The sequence below is a fragment of the Haliotis rufescens genome, unplaced genomic scaffold (assembly GCF_023055435.1).
Source record: "Haliotis rufescens isolate VD_foot unplaced genomic scaffold, xgHalRufe1.0.p SCAF_51, whole genome shotgun sequence".
Lineage (NCBI taxonomy): Eukaryota > Metazoa > Mollusca > Gastropoda > Lepetellida > Haliotidae > Haliotis > Haliotis rufescens.
The window spans coordinates 629,789-644,125 of NW_025964235.1; the positions used below are offsets into that span (position 1 = coordinate 629,789).

Here is a 14,337-nt window from a genome sequence, read left to right on the forward strand (position 1 = left end):
GTTTGTTTGTTGTTTAACGCCGCATTCCAGCTATACATGACAACGGTCTGTCAATAATTGCATCTGGACCAGACAATCCAGTGATTGACATCATGAGCATCGTTCTACGCAAATGGGATTAGATGACATGCATCAACCAAGTCAGCGAGCCTGACCACCCGATCCCGTTAGTCGCCTCTTACGACAAGCATAGTCGCCTTTTACGGCTAGCATGGTTTGCTGAAGACCTACTCTACCCCGGATCTTCACGGGGAGACAAGTATGGGTTGCTGAAGACCTACACTACCCCAGATCTTCACGGGTCCATGACTGCAGTTCATCACCCGGCTCAGAAACTGCACCAGTAATTCAGCCGGAATCAAAAGTGACCATATGCCCAACGCAAATTAGGAAAAGTACGGCATCATATATCTAAATATATTATACCCTTCTAAAGATTATTGAATTAGATTCCCTTGATATCTAAGCCTACACACATATTAAATATAGACAGGGAAGTGGTATCATTGGCAAATCGAGTAAAATGACAATGTGAAAGATTGATAGTTATTGTCAATAAAAAGTCGGGCATTATATCCCGAGGCTTCTGCCCGGTGTTCTCCGTGCAGTTTCTAGCTGTCAGTAACCATGACATTTCAACCAAAGGATTTAAATTAAAAAACACAATGTTCAACCAGAACCGAAGAGATGGTGCAAGAAGCAAATTTCAATTAACAATTTCTGATCCAGATCGATATCTTCTCCCCCATCCCATCTGTCATCCGCCTGGCTTCGTCAGATGAGCAACGATCGAGCGAGGGAGGCGCGGCCCCTGATTGGCCGGCGCTCAACACAGTGATCCATTGACCGACCTAGCAACTCCCCGCATCACTGTGACAATAACCCAATCCCCTTGCCCCTCCTCCTCCCTGGTGTCGGTGAACGCTGGAGAAGTGAAACCCTCCCGACTGTCCAAACACGGCCTGTTCCGGCACACAATCAATGCCTTATCGCCACCTTCACGCTGCCTCCGCCGTCCATCACGTCGCGAGGCAGTCAAGGTCGCCATTAAAACCGCATTGCACCGTACCCATTGCACACAACAAAACTGTATCAAAGGGGGATAAATAGTCGTATCGGCCTGTGTAAATAACAATAAATATCTGTATTAGGAGCGTAATCGGTAATCGTAGTGACAGCTTGCGCGGTCTCCGCTCATTTCTTGTGCAATCGTTACGACTTGGCTGGAAGCAGCTGCAGGTCAGAGAGGTTCTCTCACCGCTCAATCAGAGAGACGTCCCAGCATGCTTCTTCCTGCCTTGGTAGACATACTGATTTATATCACGGGAGATGACGTGTGACGAATGATTGACAGGTTATCTCGTACCCGTCACAGCTTATATCGATTTTATTCGATATTCTAAAGACAAAACTTCCCAATATACAAAGACCCCAATTGTTCTAAAAATATATCGCTTATCATTTTGAACGGATCGAATTACAATCGGGGAAAAAACTGCCACTTGAAATTGATTGGTGAAATTGTTATGAAACCGAAACCCTTTTGTCTGATAAATTGAAATGTAATAGGGTCGACGACAGGCTGTTTATATTTGCATAACTGCTCGGTACATGAATATAATTATTTCAAGATATAGAGCATCAGTAGATTCATCACGGAACTAACACGGTAATGTGATAACAAGTCCTTGCTTTGTCCCGGCATGCATATAATAGATTCAATCTGCCATTAATTTAATGTTAAAAGACATCTTGCGCGCAGCGGAAAATACGTATTGGTTAGTATTCTTGTTTCACACTTGTTGAAATTAATTCCCCTGTATTAAGAGCCGCACGTCGTTTAATTGAATAATATGGGCAAATAAAAGAAAGAATTGCTTTGAACTCCAAATGTTGTACGGCCGTGAACTACGGGTTCACACTTTCCTGCCTGTCGCCTTAACCCATACCAACATGACACGGCTGTATTCTTCGTCTCTCAATTTGCAACAAATCCTGTAGAAACACATCAAGTGCAAGAAACGCAGCCCTCCTCACCACCCCCCAACCCCTCCCTGCCAATATTCAGATGCTGACGACCAGCAAACAATCGTGCAGGAGCCCTACATGCGCCAATGTACATTTCACACCCATAAAAGGATCGTGCATTTTTATTTACATGGGTCACATAAAAAAACCAACAATTTACGGTGCTCTCATTTCCTCGTCGTCCATACAATGGGATGCAGAGTTAGGAAGACATTTTGTCTCGTCTACACAAGAAGCAAATAACAAAATGTCATCTGTTTGTCTGTCTGGTGGGGTCAGAGCGGGAGCATGGGAACTGGGTGCCCCGCCCCCCTCGGGCATCACTGCCGGAGCGCGATTACTTTCACTTGTTTTGAATGTACATACTTATGTTTCTATTCTAAACTACAGTCATGACATGTCATGTCAAGGATGTCAGCAAGGATGAAGGAGAACGTACATTGTCTTCCTCAGCAACATTCATCACGCATCTGCTGGGCAGGTGGATTGCTAGCCCCATGTTATTATTCACACCATGTTGAATCTCGACACCAGTCGCTTCTCGTCAACGTTTGTCCTCGTAAAAATGATGAATTAATCCGAAATTATGTTTAATAATATGAACAGGAAATAGACTTACGTACACTTTAGGAATTTTAGTTAATATTATTCCCATATTTCACAATTCAAGCAACGTCAGTGTTGTGTATGTACTATTGAATTGTACGTACTCTTGAAGTGAATGCACTATTGAAGTGTACGTATTATTACAGTATGTACTATTGAAGTGTATGTGACCCGTGAAGATCCAATAGGTCTTCAGCAACCCATACTTGCCGTAAAAGGTGACTTTGCTTGTCGTAAGAGGCGACTAACGGGATCGGGTGGTCAGGCTCGCTGACTTGGTTGATGCATGTCATCGTATTCCAACTGATGGGTAGATGCTCATGATGTCAATCACTGGATTGTCTGGTCAAGGCTCTATTAACAGACCGCCGTTATTTCGCTGGAATGTTGCCGAATAATGAAGTGTCTTTACTTTTGAAGAGTATGAGATATTGAAGTGTGTAATATTTAAGTGTATGTACTATTGAAGTATGTAATATTTAAGTGTATGTACTATTGAAGTATGTACTATTTAAGTGTATGTACTATTGAAGTATGTACAATTGAAGCGTATATACTATTGAGGTATATGTGATATTGAAGTGTATGTACATTTGGTACACCAGTCACAGTTCACTCGTTGAATAAGCATAGCAGTTAGTTCCGTCTGTTCGGCATCGCTGTGATGTATGCTTACTATGACTTATCTCCCAGTGCACGTGCCTGCACGCGCCAAGGCTCCCCCTGGCGGTAATCAGTGGCATCTGCGTCTAGAGGTAGGTAATCACGACTCAGTGTAAGATAATATCCCTGGGAAATACAAAAGAAAGTGTTTGTGGGTTTGTGTTTAGAAACATTCCCCCAGCTCGGACTCGAGCAATCTGACATGCACCGGTGTTCAAAGAATGCGGCCCCTTGCATCGACGCGCACGTGAGACGACACGCGTATCCAAGCGCACGGGAGACGGCACGCGCATGCACGCACAGACGGACTACCTGGTGGAATGTTGGGTTTGGTAATGTGTATCTGACCACAACACACAAAAAAGCCCTTGAACGTAAATAATAGCTGTTGACATTCTGCAGTTTACTATTCTCGTTACGCACGTGCCGTGACGTCATGATGCCAATTCGCGGTGTTATCAAAGGAAACGATTTATGGAAATTGACGTCACTGACGAAAAAAGTATATTTTTCTCCTACATGTGCATGTTATATAGCACAAACAAAGGTATTCTAATGAGCAGTTGTTTTGATTCCCATGCAGAAAATCAACGACAAGGTTAGTTAGCTTATAAAAGGAGATTGTAAAAGCGAGGTAATTTTAAAACATCTATTATCTCATCTCGACAGAAACAAGCTCAGCTTTCATTAATCGACAATAACTAGTGATCTTTTCCAGGGACGGGATCCCTGCGTAGTGCATGCTTTATTGTGAGTGAGTGAGGGAGTATTTAAAACATCTTCCAGGGATATCACAGCGGGGGACACAAGAAATGGGCTTCATACATTGTACCCATGTGGAGAATCGAACCCGGGTCTTCGGCGTGACGAGCAAACACTTTGACCACTAGACTACCCCACCACCCCTCATGCTTTTGAAATACAACCAACCACTCAATATCCGCCCGGAGAAAATGTCTTCACAAAACGATATCTCCAGTGATCTAACACCGTTTCATTAACATTAATTATTTTTTCAATCATTCATACTTTGAATGGGATGCGATGTCATAATTTGCGATGTCATAATTTGCGATGAGTCAAATACTTAAACTGGTCTCGACTGATACACGGCAAGTTGTAAATATTTGCTGAAAGTCATCATAACTGCTATTCACCCGCATGATATTCCGAGAAAAGTTCAATAATGTTGCGGTTCGCCCCGATTATGTTTCTAGGTTTGTCAGCACCATACCCGTGCTCGTGGGTTTCACCGAAGTGGTAAACGTCTAAGACCTGCATTACTTCGGGCTTTCCTTCCACATTAAGCTGACACGCCGTGATGTAACTTGAATACTGCTAAAAGCGGCGTTAAACCCAACTCACTCACTCATGTTGTATGCAACTGTCACCTCAAATCGGCAGAATAGAGGATCCATTCTGTACAAGTGTAATTACCTCATCTCAGTCATCATCGACTCCTGCGGCCAACATGAAGTCAATAAGCGAAACGTGACAGCGACCTGGACCTTGTGTAGTATTTATGAATGGATGTAGGTACAACAGATTCCCACGGCAGATTCTCAGGCTGACCATTCATTGACCACGTGGTTTGTGTTTCAACCAACGGGCTCGCGAGATAGAGAGAGAAAATACCCTGAAACGGAAGTGCTACACCGACCGGGAACCTGTCCCCAGATAGCGTATGCTTGACAATAGAGAACAAAATAAGGAAGAACGTGACCTCATCCTCAATGAGACCTGGGGTCGGCAGCTGGATGCAGGTCATACTCAGCCAAGATGGACATACTAACATGGACCAACACATGTCTATCGCTTGCTATTGATGATATGATTGAAATACATGTATATCCATTATTTGTTTTACAGAAGTCGAAATTAAATCAGCCGAACAGCGAAACTAATTTGTGATACCACTTCTGTTATCAAATTCAAATTAAATTTATCATTTTAATATTCAATCCGATTCCTCTAATTGAACATGCCATCTTTTCGTCAGCCCACAGACATATTTTGGATTTAATCTAGTAATTCCAGTTTTTTACACTACCCGATGAGACACTAAATTATCTTGAACAGATAAGTTTACATTGATGACATTAAACCAAGTAGAAAATAGCGCACATGTTTTTCAACACTAGAGCAGTAAATGGCTCCAAAATTGGTTAAAAGTTCTATTTTCCGTCATTTTTAGAGAGCATATTAATTTGCTGATATTTTTTAAAATTCGATATCATATTTCATGGACATAAATACAAAGTATACTAATCAGACTGTTTAGAAGATTTTTCATGAAAGAGATTAACAATAAATAACAAAAGACTGATTAGAAAATCTTTCATGAAACAATAAATAAAATCTATCATCAGATCAGTGCGCGTGGTGAACTTGACCAATGGGCGATAACCGTGTCACACAGACTGAAATGACACGGGCGGTACTGACCATGGATAGTATAACCTGCGGTGCTGACGTCGCAGTGATTACTGCTCAGAAGTTCAAGGACACCCGATTTATTCATATGGCTACAGTTACTGTCATCACGTGACTGTATTCATATGAAAATATCGGACGTTCTTCAATTATTTGGAGTCATATATATATGCGACACGACAGTCAAGTCCAACGGGGGCGTTAGGTAATGTGACGATTTGTCCTAAATTGCTACAATAAAAATATATCATTTTAAATTCTGATTGTAATTTTTTCATAAATTCCAATTCAGAAATACTTCAAAGACGGATTCCTGAAATTTGAGACCACATATCAAATGAACGCGTCAGTCTTACTATGTTTAAAGTAGAAAAAATACAGTTCTTTTTTAAAATATCCATCATAATGTTAACTAGTTAATGCTGAGAACCCCACAATAACGTGTTAATCACAATGTATTTGTGCATAAATGTCACCGACACCTGCATGGCGGTGAAAGAATCGTCACATTGTCAGCATCTGTACAATATTAAATACTATTTATATGGTATCTACCAAAATTGCCGCTATCTACACCATGTTGTTGCAAAACCCGCTACGGAGAATTCATCAAAAGCATACCTTTATCACGTAAACAATTCGGTATACCGCTTTAGGAATATTGGAGACAATATCACACCAAATGAACCTACTGTCCACTGAATTATTAATGTCTCAAAAGTTTCAATCTTTGTAAACAGTGTGATAATATCCCCTGTTGACCCCCGATATACTATTCAACACGACAGAGAGTACTTTTTACCTTCAGCCACTGTTTGGGGAGTTTAACGCGTTTAATTTCCAAATTTGGAAGATAACACCGGTTTCAGAATTGTTACCCCACGGAATAAAACAAAATATAGATAGCGTTTTATTACATTGAGAGTGAAATATTCAAGCGAATAATACCATATGAATTAGGCACGTAGATCAATGTTGTCGTGTACCTGCAGTGCGCATATACATACTTAGGACGACGTTATTGCCAGGGCTTTCTCACGCGGATACTCGGCTGCATATACCTGTCACCGCAGGCTGTCGCGCGCCACGCGCCATCAAAACAAAGTTGATCATAAAGTCACTTGTCCCCAGCCCATTACAATACCTGGCATCAGGTAAGAGGACACACGTGTTGGCGGAGCCGCGGTGTACGGCTTCAAACTTGCACGCTCAGGGCTGGCGGAGCGTCTGTGTGTGTAATGTATATATGATATAGTATGGAGTTCATGCGGTGCTTAAACAGATTTAACCGCGTTAAAGACCATCCTTAAGGTTCGCGCACGTTACGATATCCATGACACAGTTATCAGCTGGCTTAATTTATCCGTGCAAGCGATAGGATGGAATCTGGGATTTTATTTCAATTTATAATATATTGAATGAATTAATTCTCGAAAATCTACCCAACCTAATATCATATTTAATATGTTCTTCCATAACTTACAAACAAATGAAAGCTTGTCATGTCTTGTACTTACACGAGACGGCTAATAAATTCAAATATACCATCCATTCGACCGTTTCGGCTGAAGATATTTTCTGTTAAGACCTTGACGTTTCCCGAATGTAAAACTTATTTACAATAAATACAAATAAATAATCATACAACATATTAAGCTGACACTTGAATGAATACTAAATGGTTTCTTAAAGTGCACAGCACAAGCTACAATTGATTTGATTGTGAATAATGTCGAGGGCTGCTTGACAGCGTTGACGCGCACGTGGCTGGGGACAAGGGTAAGCCTGCTCCCCACACCTCACACTTCGATCATCAAATGATATACTGATATTCAATATCGGAGGATTGGGATCGCCGAATATTTCTTCACAATGAATTCTATAGACACGGATAGCTTATGCGACCTTTAAATACCTGCGGTCATAAAGACGAATTCTCCCCTAGAGTTATCAATGAGGCCGAGCCTCGGGAGCTGGAATACTTTGGTGTAAATGCATTGTAAGCTGCATACTTTGTTCAAACATATAATTGATTCAAAATTTACACAGTGAACCAGGAAATTCGAATATACATGAATACCTATATAACATTGGTATGCCTTCTACTCGCAGGGAATGACAAGATAGAAGGTTCTGTGGTATACCCACGTGCAGGGTAAATACATGTCTCCACTCTCGAATGTGCACATTGCGAGGCTTCCCCGAGGTAAACCAAATAAATAGGCCAGTATATAGGCCAATGGTGACGTAATAACATTGAACCTAAGAGAGAAAAGTTGGCATGAGAGGCGAATACTCAAGAACAACCACCTTCTGCGATACACGCTCCGCTGCCAAGAACATCACACCTTTCTACAAGAAACACATTGTTATAGCTTTACGTAGTCATTCTAGTCGTGAGCCACGTTCGTGCAACAGAGTACATGGAAATAAAAGTGAAATAAAATATAATATGGGTACTCACGGTCCAAGCAAAGTTAAAGGGTAATTCCAGAGTGTTGCCGGTTCCCTCCGGGAGGGTGAAGGAATTTCCGTGGTGGACAAGGCTTGACACATTCCCGAACGTACAAGTCCCGTCGGGTGTCACCCGAGATTGGTATTCCTTGAGACAGGCTCGGAACTGGGTCTTACAAGGGGTGCTGCACACCCCCTCCTTCCCCCTACCCCCGGAACAACACACCCCGCTGGCGAGCTCCCCCCGGGGGTTGTTGACAGAGAGGACACCCAGCTCGAACACCCCCGACCCCGAACACACTTGCATCACGACAACAACGACGACAGTGCAACAGTGGAGGCAAAACATAGTTTAAAGGCCAAGTCTGCAATAGTCGTTGTAGACGTTCGGGTTTACTATGCTTTTCAAAGCATACCTGTTCCAGCCCTTGAGATAGTACACAAGTCGGCCCCACTCTTGTGCTCGCATACATTCCTACCCTGAAACGCGTTTCAAATATCACTTTTCACCCATCTTCACAAAGCGGCAAAAATAATTCACCGCTGCTGAAAAGAATGCAAAATGACATCCCCTCAGGTAGTCAGCAAGTATCGGAAACTTGTACAAAAAGTGTTTCCACTACCTAATGGTGTGGGAAAGTATAGCGACCGACAGATGCTAGTATTTTTAGTCAGTTGCACTGTGCGCATGCTCGGTCGTTCAATTAAAGGGGCTGGCACTCGCTGTGTTCAATCGCGTTATTGCACGAGCTGAGCAGCCGCTAGCGGAGGGAGGGAAAGGGAAGCGTCCGGTAACCAGTGGTCAGTGATGAGCTCTGTTGAGGGGTAACTGTCCAACGCCGGCAGGGGGACTTGACAAACTTACAATGCACTTTGTAAACTTGAAACAAGTTGAAGATTGTTGTTGGGAGCCGTGGATGTGTTATGGACTGGAAGCGTGAGGCGGCGTGCTTATCGACGAAGAGCTGCTTGAAACTTGATCAAGGCTGCTGCAGCAGATACTGTACGTGTTGTCAGCACGCGACACGTGCTTCTCACGCGCCAGCACGTGCTGGTGGAATACCGCAACATAGCAACGGTATGTGTCGTCCCTAGAGACGAAGTCAGGCGACAAGAGACAGGACGTATTCACTTGCTACCCACAAACTCAGCGCCATACCTACCTATGTACAAACGTTATACAGGAATAACTTGTAACAACAAAATTACCAAAAATATATTCGCTCGTTATTCACTTTAATATTCTTCTTTGAAGATGAAATGTCGCACCGTGTGTATGAGTTAATTAGCAACCTTACAGCTATCATAACAAAATAATTTACAAGTTCGAAATGCAAAAAAATGCGAAACACCATATAATCACAGACAGCATATACCTGTCTTTCTGTAACCATTTATACTGAAAAATTGAAATAAGTATGTGAATATATGTTGCTACTGTACATTAAGATTTACAACTTTTTGTCAAATTTGTATCCTACTACAAAAGGTTAATATTTGTAGAATAGTTTCGTTTTGTTGTCATGGTGACCGTGGCGTCAAGGTTAGTTTACGATCCGCTGCGCCCTGGGTTTTTTTGCAAAACAATATATATGACCTTATTTCATTTCCCAAAATCTCATTACCAAATATTTCCCTCGCAGCTGTGTCAGACATTAGTGCATGTAATATGTAAATAACAACATGACACCGATGTTGGCACGGTGTTTCTGATGTGCCAACGATTCACAAATTCATTTACGACAACGACAACAATATATGATGTAGTCCAGGTGGGAGCGAGCGTCAGCCCAAGGTCACGTGATCCAGGTGATGGCAAGGGACCGTGGGAACGCTGCCGTGAGGGAGAGAGATTGTCTGCCGCCGCTGTGTTCGCGGGGAGCGGGGCTCGTGCCGGGGCCGACTTTATCATGTACATGTCAACGTCTCTCACCCCCTCGCATGTGCGACTGCACGGGCCCGGGATCCGCTTGGACGGATGGAATCACCAGACCTGTTTCCCGCGAGGTACCTGGAGTGTACCCGGGCAGGCTCCCCAACCCCCTTCACGGACACGCGTTACGCAATGTGCAGTTTGGTGTTCTGTTAAAGTCTTGGGATTTCAACCTTTATTAATACCGATGTTTTTTTATATGTTACGCGTTGTCACGCACAAATCCACACACAACACACACATACATTACACATGACACACAAACCTCCACACACAACACACACATTACAGACAAACCTCCACACACAACACATAGCATTAGACATTACACTCAAACCACCTAACATAGCATTACACATCATACGCACATCACGCAAAACACGTCATGCACAAGAGTGCGGCGTTAAACAACACTGCATACAAACCATCACACCCATACTGTCACACATCACACACTCAACATCACACACACGACACCATACATCAGATATCACACACACATATCACACATCTCAATCACACACATATCACACACATTAAACAGACGACATCACACACACACCAGATATCACACACAACACACATTAAACACTACATCACACACACATACCACACCACACATCACACATACGACATCACACATCACACACATCACCAGACATAACACACAGCACATATGACACCACAAATCACACACACGACACCACACATACATCACACATCACACACACGACACCACAAATCACACACACGACATCACACACACACGACATCACACAATGTCACACACACAACATCACACATACGACACCACACGCAGCACTGGCGCACACGACATCACACATGACACGCAGCATACACGCAGCACGGCATCCCAGCACGGGTCAGAAACATCACACATCACTCACTACACCTCACACAACAACTCTATAACTTACCATAACAAAACACCACACCTCACGTCACCACTCAACCTTCAGCTTTCACATGCTGGTACACGGAGACATGGCTTTGAATACACAGGGACTACTATTAACACTCACCCATTCGCACATTGCAATATTGCTGACTGCTGATTTGTGATATAAATGTAGTATTGCTGACTGCTGATTTGTGATATAAATGTAGTATTGCTGACTGCTGATTTGTGATACAAATGTAGTATTGCCGACTGCTGATTTGTGATATAAATGTAGTATTGCCGACTGCTGATTTGTGATATAAATGTAGTATTGCTGACTACAGAGTATCGTAATGTCAAAGTATTATTGTTGATTACAGGGAATCGTGATAGATGTCATATTGCTGACTACAGTATATCGTGTGCTATATGTGTCATATTGCTGGTTACAGCGAATCGTGTGATATATGTTATTTTGCTGGTTACACTGAATCGTGTGATATATGTGGCATATTGCTGGTTACAGGGAATCGTGTGATATATGTCATATTGCTGGTTACAGGGAATCGTGTGATATATGTCATGTTGCTGGTTACAGGGAATCGTGTGATATATGTCATGTTGCTGGTTACAGGGAATCGTGTGATATATGTCATATTGCTGGTTACAGGGAATCGTGTGATATATGTCATATTGCTGGTTACAGGGAATCGTGTGATATATGTCATATTGCTGGTTACAGGGAATCGTGTGATATATGTCATATTGCTGGTTACAGGGAATCGTGTGATATATGTCATATTGCTGGTTACAGGGAATCGTGTGATATATGTCATGTTGCTGGTTACAGGGAATCGTGTGATATATGTCATATTGCTGGTTACAGGGAATCGTGTGATATATGTCATATTGCTGGTTTCAGGGAATCGTGTGATATATGTCATGTTGCTGGTTACAGGGAATCGTGTGATATATGTCATATTGCTGGTTACAGGGAATCGTGTGATATATGTCATATTGCTGGTTACAGGGAATCGTGTGATATATGTCATATTGCTGGTTACAGCGAATCGCGATATATGTCATATTGCTGGTTTCAACGAATCGTGTGATATATGTCATATTGCTGGTTACAGTATATCGTGTTATATATGTGTCATATTGCTGGTTACATGGAATCGCGATATATGTCATATTACTGGCTACAATAAAAACTCACTTACAAAATACCCCATAATAAATGTATAGGCTTGTTGCTAGTTTGCGGTATGCAGTATTATGGCAAGTCTCTAATGTACTGGTTTTGATCGTATGTATAGAGTGACACTGAAATAATTTTTGATTCATGAATTACAACCAAACAGCCCCTCGCACGGGTCAGCAGTGTTGGGAGCAGAGGCACGCGCAACATGGCGATCTGTGTCAACACACGTGACTGTCAGAAAGCGAGAACGTTTGTACAAATCAGTTGATGAGTCGTCGTTTACTGAGTTCGCATTTCCGCTTGTTGTTAGAGAAGATCTGATTCAATGCCGTTTTGACAGCAGCTGTGCCGATTGACCAGGCGACAGAAAGTGATGATATTAACTTGTATCCTTATTAAGGCCGAAGTGGCCAAATATTGATGTCCACAATGAAATTACCGACGCCTAATACGGCCAAGCCCGGCACGGGCGGCCTCTATCGTCTGACAGCAATTCAATATCACAGGCGCTTTAAAGACGGGTATCTGATCTTTTCAAAAAGCGTCACTTTGAATATCGACTCCATTTTGAATAACTCGATTATACATTTACCATATTATCATATGTACTGAGATGTCAGGTTCGGAATTTGAAAATGTGTATACGGAGAAGTTATGAAAAAGCAATATTATGAGATATTTAATTAAGAACGTTCTCTTTGCAGCTGTCTGTGCCGATGACCCCACAGACTAAACCACTGGCACCAGAAGGGGTTAGTCCGCCTGTAATTTGAAGCTTGGAGATGGAACAAGTTGATGGAGACGAATGCAGCATAGTAATACGTGGTCCTAACAATCGGGAACAGAGTTGAATGATGAATTGTCCTTGGTTATTATGAAGAGAGGGAGCTAGCTCAGTTTTAACTTTCAGTTGCATATCAGTCACCCGGCTCCCAGCTCTGAACATGTGCTTCTTTTCACCATTCATGGATCGCATGAAACATTACCATCAAAAAGTTATATGCATTTATCTAGAAGAATAATATGTGTCCTTGTGTCCATTGCTATTCTTGGGGTAAATGTACCAGTGTCATTGTGTCTTTGTGTCTTTGTGTCCATTGTTATTCTTGGGGTAAATATACCAATGTCTTTTTGTCCATTGTTATTCTTGGGGTAAATACGCTATACAAGTGTCTTAGTGTCCATTGTAATTCTTGGGTTAAATACGCTATACCAGTGTCTTTGTGTCCATTGTAATTCTTGGGTTAAATACGCTATACCAGTGTCTTTGTGTCCATTGTAATTCTTGGGGTAAATATACCAGTGTCTTAGTGTCCATTGTAATTCTTGGGGTAAATATACCAGTGTCTTAGTGTCCATTGTTATTCTTGGGGTAAATATACCAGTGTCTTTGTGTCCATTGTTATTCTTGGGTTAAATACGCTATACCAGTGTCATAGTGTCCATTGTAATTCTTGGGTTAAATACGCTATACCAGTGTCTTTTTGTCCATTGTAATTCTTGGGTTAAATACGCTATACCAGTGTCTTAGTGTCTATTGTAATTCTTGGGTTAAATACGCTATACCAGTGTCTTAGTGTCTATGATAATTCTTGGGGTAAATATACCAGTGTCTTTTTGTCCATTGTAATTCTTGGGTTAAATACGCTATACCAGTGTCTTAGTGTCCATTGTAATTCTTGGAGTAAATATACCAGTGTCTTTGTGTCTATGATAACTATTGGGGTAAATATACCAGTGTCTTAGTGTCCATTGTAATTCTTGGGTTAAATACGCTATACCAGTGTCTTAGTGTCCATTGCAATTTTGGGTTGAATACGCTATACCAGTGTCTTAGTGTCTATGATAATTCTTGGGGTAAATATACCAGTGTCTTTGTGTCGATTGTTATTCTTGGGTTAAATACGCCACACCAGTGTCTTTAAAAAATATAACCAGTTCCCCTTATGCCCAGCCGCTCTTGGATTCTTGGAGTAGATACGGACGCAATAAATATGTGCTTCTCGTCAAAGGAGAACGGATGGTTGACGTAGCCAAACAGGAGACAAGCCTGTACTTGGGTTCTTGGACTCTAATGTTACAAACTCCATCCTTTGAAACCTTCCCGAGCCGCAT

The 14,337-nt window shown here is 42.0% G+C and overlaps 1 protein-coding gene and 1 long non-coding RNA gene across 2 annotated transcripts in view; one reads left to right on the plus strand and one right to left on the minus strand.

Annotated features, from left to right (window-relative positions):
* Positions 1-8,976, minus strand: part of LOC124140668 (protein jagged-1-like) — a 91,421-nt gene extending 82,445 nt beyond the window's left edge. Inside the window, exon 1 of the mRNA XM_046508352.2 lies at positions 8,195-8,976. Within this exon, the coding sequence (XP_046364308.1) occupies positions 8,195-8,533 (339 nt within the window). The 5' untranslated portion in view covers positions 8,534-8,976. The remainder of the gene's footprint in view (positions 1-8,194) is intronic.
* Positions 8,975-14,101, plus strand: LOC124140701. Its single transcript, XR_006861948.2, has 2 exons — positions 8,975-9,262; positions 12,927-14,101. It is a non-coding gene; the product is annotated as an uncharacterized LOC124140701 (long non-coding RNA).
* The last annotated feature ends 236 nt before the right edge of the window (positions 14,102-14,337 follow it).